This window comes from Pogoniulus pusillus, chromosome 14, assembly GCF_015220805.1.
Source record: "Pogoniulus pusillus isolate bPogPus1 chromosome 14, bPogPus1.pri, whole genome shotgun sequence".
Lineage (NCBI taxonomy): Eukaryota > Metazoa > Chordata > Aves > Piciformes > Lybiidae > Pogoniulus > Pogoniulus pusillus.
Window position 1 is genome coordinate 20,428,364 of NC_087277.1, and position 19,968 is coordinate 20,448,331.

At 63.3% G+C, this 19,968-nt stretch overlaps 2 protein-coding genes across 5 annotated transcripts; both read left to right on the forward strand.

The window, feature by feature from the left end:
• The first annotated feature begins 1,089 nt into the window (after positions 1–1,089).
• Positions 1,090–9,533, forward strand: LOC135181278 (cytochrome P450 11B, mitochondrial-like). Its single transcript, XM_064154307.1, has 9 exons — positions 1,090–1,319; positions 2,126–2,281; positions 3,712–3,911; positions 4,610–4,816; positions 5,822–6,063; positions 6,541–6,731; positions 7,348–7,426; positions 8,409–8,603; positions 9,184–9,533. Exons 1-9 carry the CDS (start codon positions 1,090–1,092, stop codon positions 9,295–9,297), a joined length of 1,614 nt encoding a protein of 537 aa, XP_064010377.1. The 3' UTR covers positions 9,298–9,533.
• Positions 9,534–11,056: 1,523 nt separating this feature from the next.
• DGAT1 (diacylglycerol O-acyltransferase 1) lies at positions 11,057–19,476 on the forward strand. Of its 4 annotated transcripts, none has more exons than XM_064154474.1 (17): positions 11,057–11,223; positions 13,034–13,121; positions 13,948–13,988; positions 14,521–14,606; positions 14,751–14,803; positions 14,903–15,008; positions 15,131–15,253; positions 15,348–15,419; positions 15,559–15,662; positions 16,153–16,191; positions 16,296–16,337; positions 16,898–16,942; positions 17,061–17,173; positions 17,756–17,821; positions 17,913–18,000; positions 18,351–18,413; positions 18,734–19,476. In XM_064154474.1, the coding sequence occupies exons 1-17, from the start codon at positions 11,075–11,077 to the stop codon at positions 18,878–18,880; spliced, it is 1,425 nt and encodes a 474-aa protein (XP_064010544.1). In that variant the 5' UTR covers positions 11,057–11,074; the 3' UTR covers positions 18,881–19,476. The 4 variants fall into 4 exon arrangements, with proteins under 4 accessions (XP_064010544.1, XP_064010545.1, XP_064010546.1 ...); XM_064154475.1 differs by having other exon boundaries at positions 15,351–15,419; XM_064154476.1 differs by lacking the exon at positions 18,351–18,413.
• Positions 19,477–19,968: the final 492 nt, after the last annotated feature.

Consider the following 19,968-nt stretch of genomic DNA (forward strand, 5'->3'; position numbering starts at 1 on the left):
GTGCTCCATCTGCCCCACACCAGTCCCACATCCAGCCTCACATCTGCTCCACACCAGTCCCACATCCAGCCTCACATCTGCCCCACACCAGTCCTACATCTGCCCCACACCAGTCCCACATCCAGCCTCACATCTGCCCCTCACCAGTCCCACATCCAGCCTCACATCTTCCATATCCATCCCCACATTCTGCCCCATATTCAGACCCACTCCCACCCCACATCTCCAAACACATCTGCCCCACTCTGGCCCCGTATCCTGCCCCAACCTCACATATCCAACCCCAGATCTCCCCACATCTCCCAACACCTGCCCTATATCTGCTGCACTCCAGCCCTAAATCCAGCCCCACATCTGCCCTGTGTCTGCCCCACATCCAGCCCCACCCCACTCCCATCCTCTATCCAGCCCCACATCCTGCTTCACCCCCCACATATGCATCCTTGCATCTCCCCACATCTGCCCCTCATCCAGCCCCACAGCAACCCACAGCAGCCCTGCACTGTCTCCCTCCCTAACTCCCCCCCCCCGCCCCTCATGAGGTTCCCCCCCCCAGCACGAGCAGGCCCCCCCCTCAGGGTCGCCCACCCCAGAAATAGCTTCTGGCCCTGACCCCCCCCCTGACCCCCAACTATTTTTAACACTGCCCATGCAGCAGGGTGGAGCTGAAGCTCCACAACCCCGCCCCCCGCCCCCTCCAACCCCAATGTGTGGGGCTGGGTGTGTGAGGCTGGGTCCTGGGAGGCTGTGGGGGTCTCTGGGGCCAAGTATGCAGGGCTGGATCTATGGGGCTGGGTTCTGTGGGGTTGGATGTGTGGGGCTGAGTTCCACAGATCCCACCCCACAGCCAGCCCCACACCCACCCCATATCCAGCCCCACATCTGTCCCACACCACCCCATAGCCAGCCCTAGATCACCCCACAGCCAGACCCACATCTTCTCTCCCTGCCCCCCCCCAGAGGTGCCCCTCAAGTGCCTGGACTCCCCCCCCCCCCAGTGCTGACGTGTGGTGGCCACATCCCCTTGGCCTTGGCCTTGGCCACATCCAAACAGGGTCCCACCAAGCGTGGGGCAGGCAGACGGCAGCCATGGGAGCGTGGGGCTGGTTGTGGGGCAGAGTTGGGGGGCTCAGGGGGGTGCTGTGTCCACCCCCCCCCACCAGAAGGTCCCTCAGTGGTGGGGTGAAGCCCTACGAGGCCATTCCAAGGGATGGAGCCAACCGGTGGCTCAACCTCTACCGGCTCTGGAGGGATGGAGGCTTCCAGCACTTCCACCACCACATGGAGAAGACCTTCCGGAAGCTGGGGCCCATCTACAGGTTGGGGGACACATGTGGGAGGGTCTCGGGGGGGGTAGAACCCCTTGCTTGGGAGATCCCCATGGAGTAGATCCCACCTCAGGAGGTTCTGGTACCCCTCGGGGTGGTAGGACCCTTTGGTTGAGTGCTCCTAGTTGACCCCAGGCCATTTTGGGGTGTCCCAGTACTTTCCCCCCCATGGTGTCAGGACCCCTTGTTTGGGTGGTCCCCATAGAGTAAGTCCCCTCTCAGGAGGTTACAGCACCTGCACTGGCCCCACCCCAGCCTGAGAGCTACTTTACGGTGGTAGAACCTCTCCATTCAGTGGTCCCCACCCCACCTTCATGTCCCTCAAGGTGGCAAGATCCTGTGATTGGGTAGCCCTCATGCAACATGTGCCAGCTCAGGTGGTTCCAGCACCCTCCAGGGTGACAGGACCTTTTTGTTGGGTGCTCCCGGTGGATCCTATCCCATCCTGGTGGTCCCAAGTTGGTAGAACCTCTTGGCTGGATGCTCCCCTTTGGTAGAAGAACCTCTTGATTAGGTTGTCCCCATCCCATCCTGACAGCCCCATGGTGGCAGAACCTCTCAGACAAGTCTCCTCATCCCTTCTTGATGCCCCTCATGGTAGCTGAATCTCTTTGTTGGGTGTCCCCATCCCATCCTGAGGTGGCAGAACCTCTGGGCGGGTTGCCCCCCTCTCAGCCCGATGCCTCCATGGCGGGAGAACCTCTGGATGAGGTTGGCCCCCTCCCGCCTCGGTGACGCCATGGCGGCAGAAGCCCTGGGCTGGGCGGGCGGTTGCTGACTGCCGGTTGCCCGGGCAGGGACCGGGTGGGCTCCTACGAGTGCGTGAACGTCCTCCTGCCGCGGGACGCGGCCCAGCTCTTCCGGGCAGAGGGCACCTTCCCGCGCCGCATGGGCATCGAGGCCTGGAGCACCCACCGGCAGCTGAGGAACCACCAGAAGGGCCTCTTCCTGCTGTGAGTGAGCACCATGGCCTGCCTGGGGCAGGGCACAGTGGGCATCGGCTGGGGCAGGGCGGGTTGGAGGCAGAGGGGGACATGGCAGAGGGGCCAGTTGGAGGCAGCGTGGGCAGGATCCAGGGTGGCACGGAGGAGAGGTTGGGAGGCATCATGGATAGAACTGAGGGACACCATGGGTGTGGTCTGGGGCATCAGGGAGGAGACCGTTGGGGGCCACCTTGCGCGTGATGTGGGGGCACTGTGGAGGAGGAGGGTTTGGGGCACCATGGGACACAAGGTCGGGGCACAGCACAGGTAGGGCTGCGTGTGGTCACTCTCCTGTCACTGCGACCTCTCTGTGGTCACTGGGTGGTCACTCTGGCCAATGCATGCTTACTGTAAGCTCAGGATGGTCAATGCATGGTCACTGTGTGGCCACTGTGGTGGCTCTGTGGTCACTGGCCAATACATGGTCACTGTGGTCATTGGTCAGTGCATGGTCACTGTGGTGGCTCTGTGGTCACTCGTTGGTCAATGCATGGTCGCTGTGGTGGCTCTGTGGTCACTCGTTGGTCAGCGCATGGTCGCTGTGGTGGCTCTGTGGTCACTCGTTGGTCAGCGCATGGTCGCTGTGGTGGCTCTGTGGTCACTCGTTGGTCAATGCATGGTCGCTGTGGTGGCTCTGTGGTCACTCGTTGGTCAATGCATGGTCGCTGTGGTGGCTCTGTGGTCACTCGTTGGTCAATGCATGGTCGCTGTGGTGGCTCTGTGGTCACTCGTTGGTCAATGCATGGTCGCTGTGGTGGCTCTGTGGTCACTCGTTGGTCAATGCATGGTCGCTGTGGTGGCTCTGTGGTCACTCGTTGGTCAGCGCATGGTCGCTGTGGTGGCTCTGTGGTCACTCGTTGGTCAGCGCATGGTCGCTGTGGTGGCTCTGTGGTCACTCGTTGGTCAATGCATGGTCGCTGTGGTGGCTCTGTGGTCACTCGTTGGTCAATGCATGGTCGCTGTGGTGGCTCTGTGGTCACTCGTTGGTCAATGCATGGTCGCTGTGGTGGCTCTGTGGTCACTCGTTGGTCAGCGCATGGTCGCTGTGGTGGCTCTGTGGTCACTCGTTGGTCAGCGCATGGTCGCTGTGGTGGCTCTGTGGTCACTCGTTGGTCAGTGCATGGTCGCTGTGGTGGCTCTGTGGTCACTCCCTGGTCAATGCATGGTCGCTGTGGTGGCTCTGTGGTCACTCCCTGGTCAATGCATGGTCGCTGTGGTGGCTCTGTGGTCACTCGTTGGTCAGCGCATGGTCGCTGTGGTGGCTCTGTGGTCACTCGTTGGTCAGTGCATGGTCGCTGTGGTGGCTCTGTGGTCACTCGTTGGTCAGCGCATGGTCGCTGTGGTGGCTCTGTGGTGGCTGTGTGCTCACTGTGGTGCCCCCGCGGTGTCCCCGGTGGCAGGAACGGTTCCGCCTGGCGCAGCGACCGCCTGGCGCTGAACCCGGCGCTGCTGAGCCCCGCCGCCGGCCGCCACTTCGCCTGGCTGCTGGACGCGGTGGCACAGGACTTCGTCCGGGAGCTCCGGCGCCGCCTGGACCTCAGCCCCGGCCGAGCCCTCACCCTCGACCTCCATCCTCTCATCTTCCGCTTCACTCTGGAAGGTGACCCCCGGGGGGCGCCATCGGGGGCCGTGGTCACGGGGCCAGCGGGGAGCACCCCGGGATGGGAAAGGACCAGCACCTGGGGGCTCTGGGGGTGACACGGGGACGTGCAGCACCCCGGGGGACGTGATGGGGACACTCGGGACCTCAGCGGGCTCTGGGGGTGACACGGGGACGTGCAGGAAGGACCTCGAAGGACATCGGAAGGGGCATGGGGACCCCCACCCAAGACCCGTAGGAGCCACTGTGGAGGGCACACCTAGGACACCAAGGTGTGGGGGGGTGACAACGAGACCTCCACTCGGGACCCCCAGGGACAAGGCAGGGGGACACTGGGAGCTTCAAGACTCCAGCCGGGGGGGGTACACACAGTGGGGCTGCCCCAGGACCCATTTGGGGGGGCACACACAGTGGGACTGCCCCCAGATCCATTTGGGGGCACACACAGTGGGACTGCCCCCAGATCTATCTGGGGGGACACACAGTGGGACTGCCCCCAGGACCCATTTTGGGGGGGGGGAGGCACACAAGGGACTCCAGGATCCGTTTTTGGAGAGGGGCATCAAGGGACCCCACGACTCATTTTTTGGGGGGATGTCATGAAAAAAAGATTATTGGGGGGGGTGGGGTGATGAGATGAAGCTGAACTACCGTGGGGGGGTGTGTACTAATTGCTCCTCCACCCGTTTGACCCCCAGCCAGCACCTACGCCCTGTACGGGGAGCGCCTGGGCTTACTTGGGGGGGGTCTCACGGCGGGGGGGGCCGAGAAGTTCCTGGCAGCGCTGGAAACGATGCTGAGCACGACCCTGCCCCTGCTTTTTGTGCCCCCTCCCCTTTTACGGCGCATTAACCCCCCCCTCTGGAGGGACCACCTGGCAGCCTGGGACGTCATCTTCCAGCACGGTAAGCGGGGGGGCCGTTATTGGGGAACCCCTCCCGCCCCTCACATTAAGGCATACGACACCCCCCCGCCCAACCCCCTTCCCGAGGGTATATCCAAGCTGTGGGGACCCCCCCCCCTTAAATAGAATATGGGACCGCCCCCCAAATTCGATGGGATTCTCACGCTGTGGGACCGCCCCCAAACACTCTCTGGGACCCCCCCCCCCCCCAGAAAAAAATAGTTCCTTCCCTTGGGACCCCCCTTCAAAAGACTCCTCCCTTAGGAACCTCACCTCAGGGTCGTGCCCCCCCCCCAAAGACCCCCTTTTGGCACCCAATTCCAGAAGACACCCTCCCCCAAGGAACTTCCACTTGGGACCCCCTCCCCAAGACCCCCCCACACCCTCCAAAAACTTCTCCCTTGGGACCTCCTCTCAAAGGTTCCCCCCTTTGGGACACCCCCAGGCAAGATTCACCCCCCGCCAGGACCTCCCTTACCGAAGACCCCTCCCAAAGATCTCCCACTCGGAATCCCCTACCCAAGCCCCCCCCTCCAAAAGACCCTTCCTTTGGGACACCCCCGGAGAAAGTTCCCCTCCTTGGGACACCTCCCAAGACTCCCCCACCCAACGACACCCCCCCGGGAACGCCCCCTCAAAGGCCACCCCTTTCGAGATTCGCCCACCCAAAGAACCTCCCCTTGAGACCCCTCCCCAAAGACTGCTCCCAGATCCCCTTGGATCCCCTTCCCAAGACTCCAGACAAAGCCCTCCCCCCCCAAACACACCCTCCATGAGACCTCTCTCCGAAGACCCCCTCCTTGCCCTCCCCCCCCCCTACTTCCACCTCCCCTAGTAGATATTGGAGGGGGGGCACTTTTAGGGACCCCTTCCTCATTTTCTACCCCCTTTCCCTTCCCGACCCAAACCATATGGGAGGGGGGACCCCAACATTTACTGGAGGGGGCTGTCTTGGCGTTCCTCCCCCCAACTTTACACCCCCTCTTTTTTCTTTGCCCCCCCCCAGCTGACAACAGCATCCAGAGAATCTGCCGGGAGCTGGCACAGAAGGGGGGGGAAGGGCTAAAACTGGGGGGCGAGAGACCCCAGGACCCCCCTTCTAATAGATTCTGGGATCGTCAAGGGGGGGCGACTTTGGGGGGGACACAAGCAGGAGGGCTGCTGGGGGAGCTGCTGCTGCAGGGGCAGCTGCCCCTGGGCTCGGTCAAAGCCAACGTCACGGAGTTCACCGCGGGGGGGGTGGACACGGTGAGTCAGCTGGGGGGGGGCAAACTGAGGGGGGGGTTAGAGGAGTAAAAATGGGCCGGTAAAGGGGGGGGGAGCAAAAAAGGCTCAAAGGGAGGGACCCCTTGGGATGTAGGAAGGGGGAATGAGGTGTGCGGGGGAGTGGAGCTTGGGGGTGTCATCAGGGAGATGAAATGGGGGCAAATCTGGGGGGGGGTGGGGAGTCTTGAACGGGTAAAAATGGGGAGGTAAAGTGGGGAGGGGCAAAAAGCAGGGAGGGGGAAGAGGAAAAATCGGGGGTGTCAGGGAGGGTCCTGTTGGGTCGTGGGAGGGGTGGAAATGGGGGAGGAAAACTGGTGGTGGAAAGGGCCAGAAGCAGGGACAAAGAGAAGGTCCCGCTGGGGCATGGGGGGGGCTCGAGTTTGGCTTCCAGGGGGTGTTCCGGGGTGGGGGTCACTGTGGGGGGGCCCCGGGGGGTGTCCCTGATTGTGCTGCCCCCAGACGGCGCTGCCGCTGCTTTTCACGCTGCTGGAGCTGGGTCGGAACCCGGGGGTGCAGCGCGAGCTGCGCCAGGAGCTGCTGGGGGGCACCCACAGAGAGGGGGGCCCGGGAACCCCCCCCCAGCCCCGGCCCCTCCCGGAGCTGCTCGGCGAGTTACCGCTGCTGAGAGCTGCCATCAAGGAGACCCTGCGGTGGGGCACGGCCAGGCACCGGGGGGCACTGGGAGGCAGCGGGCGGGAGCTGGGGGGCACTGGGAGGGGCTGGGAGGCAGCGGGAGGGAGCTGGGGGGCACTGGGAGGGGCTGGGAGGCAGCGGGAGGGAGCTGGGGGGCACTGGGAGGGGCTGGGAGGGCGCTGTGGGGGGCACTGGGAGGGACTGGGCAGGCACTGAGTGGGATACTGGGATCAAGGGTGAAAGGGTTAGGGGGGACAGGGAGGATCTGGGAGGCCCAGGGGACAATGGGAGCGCTGGGAGGGTGCGGGGAGGGCTCGGGGGGGCCTGGGGGCAGGCAGTAAGGGGAGCTGGGAGCACCGGGAGCGGGGACTGAGAGCCCCGGGAGGGCACCCCGGGGGGTGCTGGGGGTACCGGGAGCCCCGGGAGGGCACCCCGGGGGGTGCTGGGGGTACCGGGAGCACGGGCGGCTGGGAGCGGAAGGGTCCCGGGAGGACTGGGAGGGTCAGGGGTTACGGGGAGGGCTGGGGGTGTAACTGGGAAGCACTAAAGGCAACTGGGAGCCCCGGGAGAAGGGACTGGGAGCATCTGGGAGGAGGACCGGGGGGCACTGAGCCGATACTGGGGTGCCCCCAGGCTGTACCCGGTGGGCATCACCGTCCAGCGCTACCCGGCCACCGACGTGGTGCTGCACAACTACCATGTGCCAGCGGGGGTGAGCACCGGCAGGGGCCGGGCCGGGCCGGGGAGGAGCGGGGGGCACCGGGCGGCACTGGAGCCTGGGGGCAAGGGAGCTACCGGGCACTGAGGGGTGCTGGGGGGCATGAGGAGCTGCAGCCTTGGGGCAAGGGAGCTACTGGGCACTGAGGGGTGCTGGGGGGCATGAGGAGCTGCAGCCTGGGGGCAAGGGAGCTACTGGGCACTGAGGGGTGCTGGGGGGCATGAGGAGCTGCAGCCTGGGGGCAAGGGAGCTATGGGGCACTGAGGGGTGCTGGGGGGCATGAGGAGCTGCAGCCTGGGGGCAAGGGAGCTACTGGGCACTGAGGGGTGCTGGGGGGCATGAGGAGCTGCAGCCTGGGGGCAAGGGAGCTATGGGGCACTGAGGGGTGCTGGGGGGCATGAGGAGCTGCAGCCTGGGGGCAAGGGAGCTACCGGGCACTGAGGGGTGCTGGGGGGCATGAGGAGCTGCAGCCTGGGGGTAAGGGAGCTATGGGGCACTGAGGGGTGCTGGGGGGCATGAGGAGCTGCAGCCTGGGGGCAAGGGAGCTATGGGGCACTGAGGGGTGCTGGGGGGCATGAGGAGCTGCAGCCTGGGGGTAAGGGAGCTATGGGGCACTGAGGGGTGCTGGGGGGCATGAGGAGCTGCAGCCTGGGGGCAAGGGAGCTACTGGGCCCTGAGGGGTGCTGGGGGGCATGAGGAGCTGCAGCCTGGGGGCAAGGGAGCTATGTGGCACTGAGGGGTGCTGGGGGGCATGAGGAGCTGCAGCCTGGGGACTGGGAGGGACTGGGAAGCAGCAGGGCCTGGGGGGTGGGAGCTCTGCGGAGCAGGACTGGGGAGGCAGCTGGTGGCTACTGAGTGGCTTCTGGTGGCAACTGGTGGTTACTGATGGCTTCTGGGGGCTTCTGTTGGCAACTGGTGGTTACTGGTTGCAACTGGTGGTTACTGGTTGCAACTGGTGCTCATTGTGCCCCCACAGACCCTGTGCCAGGTAGCCTTATATGCCCTGGGCCGCAGCCCCGAGGTCTTCTCCGACCCCCAGCGCTATGACCCCAAGCGGTGGCTCCTGAAGGAGGCCACCACCAGCTTCAGGGCCTTGGCCTTCGGCTTTGGGGCCCGGCAGTGCATTGGCCGGCGCCTGGCTGAGGTGGAGATGATGCTCTTCCTTGGGCACGTGAGTGAGGGGACCACCACCACCTCAACCCACCAGTGGGACAACCCCAGCGTGGGAAAGGGAGGAGCTGGGAAGGGCTGTGGATGGGTTGGGTTCAAACAACATTTGTGGTGTCACCCAAAGCTGGTGGTGAGCCAAGCTCAGCCTGACCCAACCGTGGCTTGACCTAGTGTCTTGGGTTGCCTCAACATCACCTTGACTCAACCTTGGTTTCAACCAGCGTTGGCTTGACCTGATGCCTTGGTTGGACCCAATCTTGGCTTCACCCAGAAACATCTTCGCTTGCTTCAGCTTCTTGACTTGAGCCAATCTCTTGACCCTACCTTGGCTTGACCCAACATCACCTTGACCCAACCTTGGTTTCACCCAGTGTTGGCTTGACCCAGTGACTTGGCTTGACCCTACCTTGGCTTGATCCATCCTGGGTATGATCCAAGGATGTGTTGGCTTGACCCAACCTTGGCTTGACCTAATGATGTCTTGGCTTCATCTAACTTAGTCTTGACCCAGTGTTGGCTTGACCTAACCTTGGTTTGACCCAATAACGTGTTGGCTTGGCCCCAAGTCTTGGCTCCCGCAGGTGCTGCGCAACTTCACGGTGGAGGCCGTGTCCGCCGAGGACATTCCCACCGTGTTCCGCTTCATCCTGATGCCGGAGAAGCCTCACCTGCTCACCCTGCGTGCCCTCGACTGACCGGGAGGCCCACAGCAAGTCTCCTCACCCCACTGCCACCCCCCAGGGTCCCCCTGGCGCGGGGGCCGTGGTGATGAGGCAGGACCTCGTTGTGCTCAGTCGCCAAGGTTCGGCGGGTGGTGACGCACAAGTGAGCTGTGCCGGGGGGTGATGGACTCCAGATGCTCAATAAAGTCCTCTCCTAGGTGCGGGGGTGGCCATGTCCTGGGCGGGGCCTGCCCAGGGCTGGACAAAGACGCTTTGGAAAGAGCCTTTATTGACCCTGCCCAGCCCTAGGGTGCAGATCCAGTGGTGGCGGTGGTGGCACCGACCCCGCCGGCATCCACAGCAGGGAGGGGGACTGAGGGAAGGGGGCGGTGGGACCCTCACACCAGCAGCCAGGGCAGGCTGGTGGCCCCCCAACCCTGACACCCAAGCCAGTGCCCCCCAGCCCTGCGCGTCCCTGCCGGTGTCCTCCCGGTGCTGGGTGCTCCCCGGCTCCAGCAGCACACTGCCACCCGGGCCGGGCACGCTCCCTACCCACATCCTACCTCCACCTCCCTGCAGCCCTCCCAGCCCTCCTCACGTGCCCCATGCCCCTATGTGCCACCCCTACACCCCCTCATACACTCCCCTGACCCCCCTCTATCCTCTCCTCCATGCACCCCTATGTCTCCCCTACTTTCCCTCGACACCCCCTCTGGACTCCTTTATATCCCCTTTGCTCCCCCTCTGTGCTCCCCATGCCACTTCTATACCTCTCTATACCTCCCCTATACTCCCTGCATCACCCCTAGACCCTCTCGGTACCCCCTGAGACCCCTTCTATACCCCCTGCAGCTCCTCTTTAACCCCTTTACTCCCCATATCCCCTCTACACCCTCTGTACTGCTCTACCCCCTCTGTAACAAATACATCCCTCCTATGTGCCCTCTACACACCCCTGTGCCCTCTCTGTGCCACCTATATCCCTCCTACGTGTCCTCTATACACCCCTGGGCTCTCTCTGTGCCACCTATATCCCTCCTACGTGCCCTCTATACACCCCTGGGCTTTCTCTGTGCCCCCTATATCCCTCCTACGTGCCCTCTATACACCCCTGTGCCCTCTCTGTGCCACCTATATCCCTCCTATGTGCCCTCTATAACCCCTATGCCCTCTCTGTGCCCCCTATATCCCTCCTATGTGCCCTCTATAACCCCTATGCCCTCTCTGTGCCCCCTATATCCCTCCTATGTGCCCTCTATAACCCCTATGCCCTCTCTGTGCCCCCTATATCCCTCCTTTGTGCCCTCTATACACCCCTGTGCCCTCTCTGTGCCCCCTGTGCCCTCTCTGTACCCCATCGGCTCCCACTTCTGTCCCCTCTGTACCCCACTATATCCCCTCCACACCTCACTATGTCCCCTGCAGCTCCTCTGTACCCTCCTCGTCCCCTCTCGCCCCTCTCCGCCCCACTGTGCCCCCAGTGCCCCTGTGCCCCCCACATCCCTTCTCTGTCCCTCTGCCCCCCCATCTCCCCCGCGCCTCCCATCGCCCCGCCCTGTCCCGCCCCCCATCCCCATTGGCCGCCTGCTCTGCCCACTCTGCTCACCCCATTGGTCCCTTGCCACGCCCATCAGCAGGCCGCAGAGCGGCGGACTGGGGCGCCCCAAGGCATCTTGGGAGTTGTAGTCGTCTCTTCCCATTGGCCAATCGGGGCGGCGGAGGGGGCGGGGCTGTTGCCAAGGTTACAAAGGGGCCGGCGGGGCGCGCGGGGGGCGACTCTACGGTGGCCGGGACGGGCCGAGGCCCAGCAATGGGCGAACGCGGAGCTGCTGCTGCTGCTGCTGCAGCGGCGGGAACGGCGCCGGTGGGGACAAGGAAGCGGCGGGGAGCGGGGGGAACGCGGCAGAGCCCCGGGGCTGGGCAGGGAGACAGCGGAGAGGAGCCCGATGGGGACTTCAGGTAACGGCACCGGCACGGCAGAATGAGAAACGGTGACCCCCCCACCGCCCCGCGGCTCCCCGCACCCCGGCGGTGCGGAGTTCCTGGTTCCCGTCCTCCCCATTTCCCTAAGGTCCCGGTGACCTCCCCTTGCCCCCGGTGGTCCTGGGCTACCGGCGACTCTCCCCCGACCGCGGTGTTCCCGCGGTGTCCCCCTCTCCGTGCTCCTGCGTGTCTGGTTCCCGGTGCTCCGAGGCTCCCGGTGCTCCGAGGCTCCCGCCGCTCCTCCCGCCTTGTTCACGGTGGACGCAAGGGTCCTGGTCACCCCCTCGGTGGTGCCGGAGCCCTTCCTTGCCGCTGGCGGTCCCGGTGGCCGCCTGTCCCGAGGGCCTCGGTTACTCCTGCCCTGCTTCGCCGCGGTGGTCCTGTTGTCCCACGTGTCCCTAGGGTCCCGGTGGCCCGCCCTTGTCTCCGTTAGTCCTGGGCTCACGTTGACCCCCCGTTGACCCCTGGCCCCGTGGTCCCAGTGTCCCGCTCACCCCCGGCGTTCCTGGGCTCCTGCACCCCGGTAGTCCTGGCGCTCTGCCCTTCCTCTGTTCGCGGTGGTCCCGGTGCCCCCCTCCGCCTCCCTTTCCCGGTGCTCCTCTCCCTGTCCCAGCGGTCCCGGTGCCCCCCTCCGCCTCCCTTTCCCGGTGCTCCTGTCCCAGCGGTCCCGGTGGCCCCCGCCCTGTACTCCTGGGCTTCTCGGTCCTGGTGGTCCCTCTGCGCCCCCGTTCCCGGTGGTCCTGTGCTTCCCGCTACTCCCGTCCCGCCCCCGTTCCCGGTGCTCCGCCAAGCCCTGCCATCACCCGGAGCTCCCGGAGACCCCCGCCGTGCCCCGGTGCACCCCCACCCCTGCTATTGTTCCCTTCCCCCACCCCGGTGTCCCCAGGACCTTCGTCCCCGTTCCCGTCCCCGCCCCGTCCCGGACCCGCCGCTCCCCGTTCCTCTTGCGACACCGGGCGGGGCCCCACTGGGGCGGGGTGGGGGCACGACCTGGGTCGCCGAGTGTCCCCTCCCCCCCTGATTGGGGGTCCTGGGGGATCCCCGGCTCCCTTCCGTCCCTGGGGCGGTCCCTGGGTGCCGCCCCCCGCCCTAACGTGGGGTCCCAGGGCTCCCCTCCCCATCCGCGGGGTCCCTGCGCGGGGTCCCTGCCGCCCCGACGCGAGGTTCCTGAGGGGTGCCTCTGGGCGGGGGCAGCTCCCTTGGTGCCCCCCACTTTAACCGGGACTCCCCGGGGGCTGGTCCCGGATCCTTTCTCCTCTGGGAGGGCAGTTCCTGAGTGTCCTCCGCCGAATTTAGGGCCCCCCACGAGCTCCCTACCCCCACTTTTTGGGGGGGAAGCAAGATCGATTCCTGCCCCCCCGCCCCGCACCCCTTTATCTTATCTCGGGGGGGGACTCTGGACCTTGTCCCCCCTCCAGCCCTGCCCACACCCTGCCTGCACCTTGCCACCCTGGCGTGTACCTTGCACCCCACCCCCCAGCATCCTGCTTGCCCTGTCCTGGGGGGGTGTCCCCAGATGTGGGTCCCCTGTGTTCCACCTCCCTCCCAGCACCCTCCTGTCCACTGTGGCTGGGGGAGAGAGCAAATCATGGCCCCCGATGTCTTGTTTGGGGGGGGTGTCCCTCTGCCTCCACTTCCCCTGAAGCCCCCCAGAATTCCCAGTTTCCTCCTAGCTTTTCCAGCTTGTGTCCCCGAAATGGACTCCTGGAGTGACTGGGGAGGGGCGGGGGGGGCTCTGCTGCTCTGTGACCACCCCTCCAAAAAACAGTCTGTGACCCCCCCTCAGGTGCCACAAGGTGCAGGAGTCGCTGCTGAGCTCCTCCAGCGGCTACAGCAACTACCGGGGGGTCCTCAACTGGTGCGTGGTGATGCTGGTGAGTCTGGGGGCACTGTGGGACAGGCACCCCCGGGCGGCCACAGCACCCCTAGGTGGGGACAGACACAGCAGGGTGGGGACAGGCACCCCTAGGTGGGGACAGACACAGCAGGGTGGGGACAGGCACCCCTGGGAGGTCACAGCACCCCTAGGTGGGGACAGACACAGCAGGGTGGGGACAGGCACCCCTAGGAGGTCACAGCACCCCTAGGTGGGGACAGACACAGCAGGGTGGGGACAGGCACCCCTAGGTGGGGACAGACACAGCAGGGTGGGGACAGGCACCCCTGGGAGGTCACAGCACCCCTAGGTGGGGACAGAGAGGTCACCGATAGCTTCTTCCCCCCTCAGCATGGGGACAGTAACCCTCAGGACACCACAGAGCCACCCAAGGGTGGGGACAGGGACACCTGGTGTGGTGACAGGAACCCTCAGGGCATCACAGACCCACGCAGGATGGGGACAGAGGCCCCTGGGGTGGGGACAAAGCTCCCCTCAAGAAGCCACAGAACCCCCACTATGAGGACGGGGACCCTCAGGGTGGTGACAGGGACCCTTGGGTTGGTGACAGAGCCCCCCAGGGTGCTGGCAACCCCCAGGAAGGGTGCCAGTGCCCTCCCCACGCCCTGGGGTGGCCACGTCTGGCCTGTGGTTGCCCCATGAGTCACCAGATGCCACCACCCTTGTACAGCCTCGAGGCACTGAGGTGACGCAAGGATCATCTCCTGGCCTTGTCCCCAAGCCCGATGGGGATCGGGGGGGGACAGCAAGGAGGTGACAGTTGGTGCCCCCCCCTCAAACCGTGTCCCTTGTCCCTCTGGCAGATCCTGAGCAATGCCAGGCTCTTCCTGGAGAACCTCATCAAGTGAGTGGGGGGACGAGGACAGTGTCCCCAGGTGTCACCTGTGGCACAGGAAACAGGCTGGGGGAGGCCACTGGGGGGTGGCACTGTCCCCAGAAATGGGGAATTGGGGGTGTCATTGTCACCAAACTGGGGCTGGAGGGAGCTTTGGGGGTGTCACTGTCCCTGGGGCTTTGGGGGCACACTGGGGGTGGCATTGTCTCCAGTATGGGGGTCCTGGGGGTGTCACTGCCTCTGCTCTGGGGTTGGGGAAGACTTTGGGGGTGTCAGTTGGGACTGGAGCAGGACACTGTGGGGTGCCCTTGTCACCAGTGTGGGGCTGGATGGAGTGGGACACTGGGGGGTGTCCTTGTCACCAGTATGGGGCTGGATGGAGTGGGACACTGGGGGGTGTCCTTGTCACTAGTATGGGGCTGGAGAGGCACACTGGGGGTGTCACTGTCCCTATATTGGGCCTGGGGGTGGGGCATTGGGGGTGTCACTGTCCCCAGCAGGGGTGTCCTGGGGTGTCCCCCATTTTCTGCCCCCTGCCCAGGTACGGGATCTTGGTGGACCCCATCCAGGTCATCTCCCTGTTCCTCAAAGACCCCTACAGTTGGCCCTCCCTGTGCTTGGTCCTCGGTGAGTGCCCCCCATGGAGGGGGGACCCTCCCTTCAAGCTTTAGGGTCATTTTTTGGGGGGGAGGGCACCCCACCCTCCCTCCCCCTCTCACTTCTAACTCCCCTCCCCCCCCCTTTCCTTTTCCATCCTCTTCCTCACCCCAGTGGCCAATGTCTTTGTCGTGGTGGCCTTGGCCCTGGAGAGACGCTTGGCAGAGGTGAGACCACCCCTCCAATTGGAGCTGGGGGGGCTGCTGGGCGACCCCCCCCAATATTTTCAGGTGTTCCTCTTTAACTGAACTTCCCCCCCCCACCAGGGCTCCCTTTCAGAGGGGCTGGGGGCTGCTCTCCACACCCTCAACCTCTTGGCCATCCTCTGCTTCCCTGCCGGCATCGTCTTCATCGTCACCTCCATCACCCCAGGTGAGTTGGGGACACCTACAGAAGGGGCCACAGCACCTCAAAATGAAGGGGGGGCCCTCCAAATGTAACCTCTTCCAAACCCTCCCTCACCTTTTTATCCTCTGTGTGTCCTCCCCCTCCAGTTGGAGCTGTCTTCGCCTTGGCTGTCTACACCATCATCTTCCTCAAGCTCTTCTCCTTCAGGGACGTCAATAAATGGTGCAGGGAGAGGAGGAGGAGGGCACACAGCCCCGCCCCAGAAACGGGTAGGAGTTTTTGTGGGGAGGGGCACGGTCCCCTAGAGGTTTGTTTTTGGGGGAGGGGCTCTCATTTTGTGTGTGTGTCCCCTCTTTTGTCCAGCAGGAGCCAAGAAAGCCAACGGGGCTGTGGGGCTGAAGGTGGTCACCTACCCAGCCAACCTCACCTACAGGAGTGAGTCCCACACCCTCCCAACAAGCAGGGAGGTTTTGGGGTGGCTGGGGTGGGGGGCCCAAAATGGGTTAGAGTTGGGGGGGGGTCTCCTGAGTGATGGTTTTGTGATCCCCCTCCCCCCCTTTTGTTTCCCTTCCAGACCTTTACTACTTCCTCTTTGCCCCTACCCTCTGCTATGAGCTCAACTTCCCTCGCTCCCCACGCGTCCGCAAGAGGTTCCTGCTCAGGAGGCTCCTGGAGATGGTCAGCGAGGGGTTAAACCGGGGGGGGGGTTGGGAAGGGGGTTTGGGGGTGTCTAGGGAGTGTGGGTGGGGTTTGAGGGGATTTGGGGGTGTTTAGGGGAAGATAAAGATGGGAGGAGTTGGGGGCTTGGGATGAGAGGAGTGAATTTAAAATGAGGGGGGGCACTGATGTAATTGGGGGGGGAGCATGGAAGTTATTTGAGGGGGGGTCCCTACAATTAGGGGGTTCTTAAAATGGAGAGAGGGGTCCTTAGAATGGGGTGGGGGTGACCTTGAAATAGGTGTTGGGGGATTGAGGGTGGGGCAGTTGGAGGTTTGGGATGGAGCTGGTCTTTAAAGTGAGGGGGGGTCGCTGATATTAACTGGGGGGGGTGTGTGTCCTTAAAATGAAGTCCCTACAATGGAGGGGGAGATGATGATTGTGGGGGGGGTCTCTAAAATGGGGGAGATGTCCTTATCCCCCTGCCCTGACTACTGCTGTTTCTCCCCAGCTCTTCCTGATCCAGCTGCTGGTGGGGCTGATCCAGCAGGTACTGGGAGGCACTGGGAGGGGGTACTGGAAGTGTTGGGATGGGAGGGACAGGGGAGGTCTCTCCAATTTGGGGGGTGTCTCCAGCTGCTGTTTGTGTTGCAGTGGATGGTGCCTACAATCCAGAATTCCATGAAACCCTTCCGGGTGAGTCCTGGGATTTGGGAGGGTCCCAGGATTTCGGGGGAGGTGACTTCAGAAATGTAGGGGTCCAGAGGGTTTGGGGGGCTCTGGGGCTTGGGGATCTGCAGAGATGTGGGGGGAGGGTTCCAGGGATTCAGAGAACCACAGGGGTTTGGGGGGTATGTCTCTGGGTTTAAGGATCCATAGGGATTTGAGATTTGGAGGGGAGGAGTGTCTCTGGGGTTTGGGGATCCATAGGGATTTGGAGGGGAGGAGTGTCTCTGGGGTTTGGGGATCCATAGGGATTTGGAGGGGAGGAGTGTCTCTGGGGTTTGGGGATCCATAGGGATTTGGAGGGGAGGAGTGTCTCTGGGGTTTGGGGATCCATAGGGATTTGGAGGGGAGGAGTGTCTCTGGGGTTTGGGGGTCCATAAGGATTTGGGAGCTGGGGGCTTGGAAGGATTTAGAGATCCATAGGGATTTGGAGGGGTCCCAAGGGTTTAGGAATCCATAGGGATTTGGAGGCAGTGGTGTCTGGGGTTTGGGGGGGAAGTCTCCCAGCTGACCCTGCCTCCCCTTCCCAGGACATGGATTACTCCCGGATCATGGAGCGGCTCCTGAAGCTGGCAGTGAGTCCCTGCCCCCTCCCTCCCTCGTGTCCCCCTCCCTCTGTCCCCTGACCCCTCTGGGGCGGTGACTCCCACCATGCCCCTCCCAAGCTCCACATCCCCCTCCTGGTGTCCCCAGGTGCCCAACCACCTCATCTGGCTCATCTTCTTCTACTGGTTCTTCCACTCCTGCCTCAACGTGGTGGCCGAGGTGATGCAGTTTGGGGACAGGGAGTTCTACAGAGACTGGTGGTGAGTGGCCCTGGTGGCCCCTGTCCCCTCTGCTGCGTCCCCAGGGTCACACTGCAGAGTGGGGGTGGCTGAAGGATGGAGCTCAGAGGGAAGAGGACAGTTGGGAGAGGCCTGGAGCCTGTGGTGCTCCTCAAGGGTCAGTTGTAGATCAGTTCAGGTCCTGGCTCTCAGGAGGGTTCTCAGAGCTCCATGGGTAGGGGGCCAGAGGCAGGACTCAAGCAGCCTCTGGAGCTGTTGGGGTGTTTGGCTGGAAGGTCCAGCTCCATCTGATGATGTTCTGCTGGGAAAGTCTGGGCTGCAGAGCTGCTCCTGGTCAAGCTGTGCCCTCTGGCTTCAAGTTGTGGCCCTCAAAGGTCCACCCCATGCCCTGTGCTGGTGGCTGTGACCTTGAGTACCCCAAGGAGAAACTACTTCTCGATGTCCCTGCTGGAGCAGGAATGGGGTTGGGTGAGAAAATCTCCTGGAGGTGCCTTCCAACCTTCAAACCTTGGTGGAATTTGGGACATTTTGAGAGGGGTTCCCTGGTGCTTTGGAGATGCAAGAAGCACCCCCAGAACCGTCTCTCCATCTTCTGTCCCTCAGGAACTCAGAGTCAGTCACCTACTTCTGGCAGAACTGGAACATCCCCGTCCATAAATGGTGTCTCAGGTGGGTTTTGGGGGGTGACCAGAGGGACTTTGTGTGGTGTCCCCTCACCAGCACCACAGGTCCTCACTGGGGTTGGGGGTCTTCTCCTCAGGCACTTCTACAAACCCCTGCTGAAGTGGGGGGCCAACAAGTGGCTAGCCCAGATAGCAGTGTTCCTCACCTCCGCCTTCTTCCATGAGGTCAGTGCCTCCCAGTGGCACCAGTGCCACTCCCACAGTCCCAGTTTCACTCCCTACCAAGTCCCAGTTTGACCCCTACCAAGTCCCAGTTTCACAGCCCCCTGGTCCCAGTTTGACTCCTCCACTGCCTCACCTTGACTCCCTCACCCCACCCTGGACATTCCAGTCCCTTTTCTGACCTCTGAATCCCACTTTGACTTCCAGTCCCAGTTCCATAGCTCCCCAGTCCCAGTTTGACCCAGCCAGTCCCTTCCTGATCTCTCCCAGTTCCCAGTTCGACCCTCCCCCAACCCTGCTTAACCCTCCCAGTCCCAGTTTGAGCCCTCCCTGACTCTGTGTCCCCCCCCCAGTACCTGGTGAGTGTTCCCCTGAAGATGTTCCGGCTCTGGGCCTTCATGGGGATGGCAGCACAGGTACTGGCAGCGCTGGGATGGGCTGAAATGGCAACTGGGGACACTGGGAGAGGCCTTGGGGTGGGGTCAGTGGCTCTGTGGGTTGGGTTTGATGTCTCCACAACTCAGTTTGACTCCATGGTTGGCTTGGTGGTATTTCCACCGTGGCGTTTGGTGCCTCCGTGGTTGGCTTTGCTTGCCTCTGTGCTTGGGTTTGGTGTCTCAGTGACTCACTTTGATGCCTCCACGATTGACTTTGGTGGCTCCATGGTTTGGGTTTGTTGGCTGCGGCGGCTCCCCGGTGGCTGTGGCATCCCCACGTCCCCTTGTGCCCCCTGCAGATCCCGCTGGCCTGGCTGGTGTCGCGCTTCCTGCGGGGCAACTACGGCAACGCGGCGGTCTGGATCTCGCTGATCATCGGCCAGCCCATCGCCGTCCTCATGTACGTCCACGACTACTACGTCCTCAACTATGAAGGCACCCAATGAAGGTGGCCCTGGGGTGGCCACCGCCAGCTCCCCCCGCTCCTGGTGACCTGTGGGTGGCCCAGCTGCCGCCAGCACCCCCAGCGCTGCCGGGAATCGAATGTCGGATCAATGCAATATCCCCTGCCCCCCACCCCCACCTCAGGAGGTACTGGTGGGACCCCATGCAGACGTGGCCTCCACCAGGCCCCTGGGGGCATGAGGGACACCAGGAGGTCCCCACCAAGGTCTCTGGTTGTCCCCTGAGCTTTAAGTGGCCTCCTTGGCGTTCAGGCACTTTAAGGGATTGGCCTTGCCCCTGTCGTGCTCCTCAGTGGTGGGAGGCTCTTGGCCCTGCCCTGGAGCTTCTGCTCCACCCCCTGCCCGTGGTCCCACCCCAGGTGTCCATGATCCTGCCCAAGGTGCCCATGTTGGTTCCTGTGATGCCCATGGTCCTGCTGCTGGGGTCCACCTTGGGTGCCCTTTGATCTTCATGGTCGCCACGGTGGTGACCATGGTCCTGCCCTGCTCTGGTCTCACTCAGCCACTTTTTAACCTTCTCCAGCTGGTTCCTGTCCAAGCCCAGTGATTAAAAAGGGCTTTTTGTGTTTTTTGGACAAGTCTGGTCCCAGCATTGCTCCTTCCACCCCTCAGGGGACCCTGGTGGCCTTAGGGAGGGGCTTGCAGGGATCAGTCCTGGTTCTGGGGGTGGTGGGAATGGGGATTCTGCCACCCCCTAGGGGTGTTGGGGCTCAAACGGGGTGGGACAGGCTCAACTGGGACCACCCAGCCAAGGGGTCCTACCACCCTGGGGGTGCTGGGACCCAACTGGGATGGGACAGGGGCAACTGGGACCACTTGACCAAGAGGTGCAACCACCCTGGGGTTGCCTGGACTCAACCAGCATGGAGTCAAGTGGGAACCATCCAACCAAGAGATCCTGGGACCACCCCCAACAACTGCTGTAGGTGGGTCTGGGGTGCTGGTGGAAGACCTGGAAAACCACCTCCTGAGGTGTAGAGAAGGCAGTTTGAGTTGGGGAAGTGACAAGCTGGGGTAGGGGGAGGCCAACATAGTATGGCAACATCCTGAGGCTGAAGGTTCTTGGACCA

Excerpts from the sequence above, each read along its gene's own strand:
- LOC135181278 (XM_064154307.1), top strand. The coding sequence starts at position 1,090 with ATGGGAGCGTGGGGCTGGTTGTGGGGCAGAGTTGGGGGGCTCAGGGGG. Across the intron at positions 7,427-8,408 it reads ACTACCATGTGCCAGCGGGG|ACCCTGTGCCAGGTAGCCTT; the intron begins GTGAGCACCGGC and ends GTGCCCCCACAG. Across the intron at positions 8,604-9,183 it reads TGATGCTCTTCCTTGGGCAC|GTGCTGCGCAACTTCACGGT; the intron begins GTGAGTGAGGGG and ends TGGCTCCCGCAG.
- DGAT1 (XM_064154474.1), top strand. The coding sequence starts at position 11,075 with ATGGGCGAACGCGGAGCTGCTGCTGCTGCTGCTGCAGCGGCGGGAACG. Across the intron at positions 14,607-14,750 it reads CTCCCTGTGCTTGGTCCTCG|TGGCCAATGTCTTTGTCGTG; the intron begins GTGAGTGCCCCC and ends TCCTCACCCCAG. Across the intron at positions 16,192-16,295 it reads TGGTGGGGCTGATCCAGCAG|TGGATGGTGCCTACAATCCA; the intron begins GTACTGGGAGGC and ends TTTGTGTTGCAG.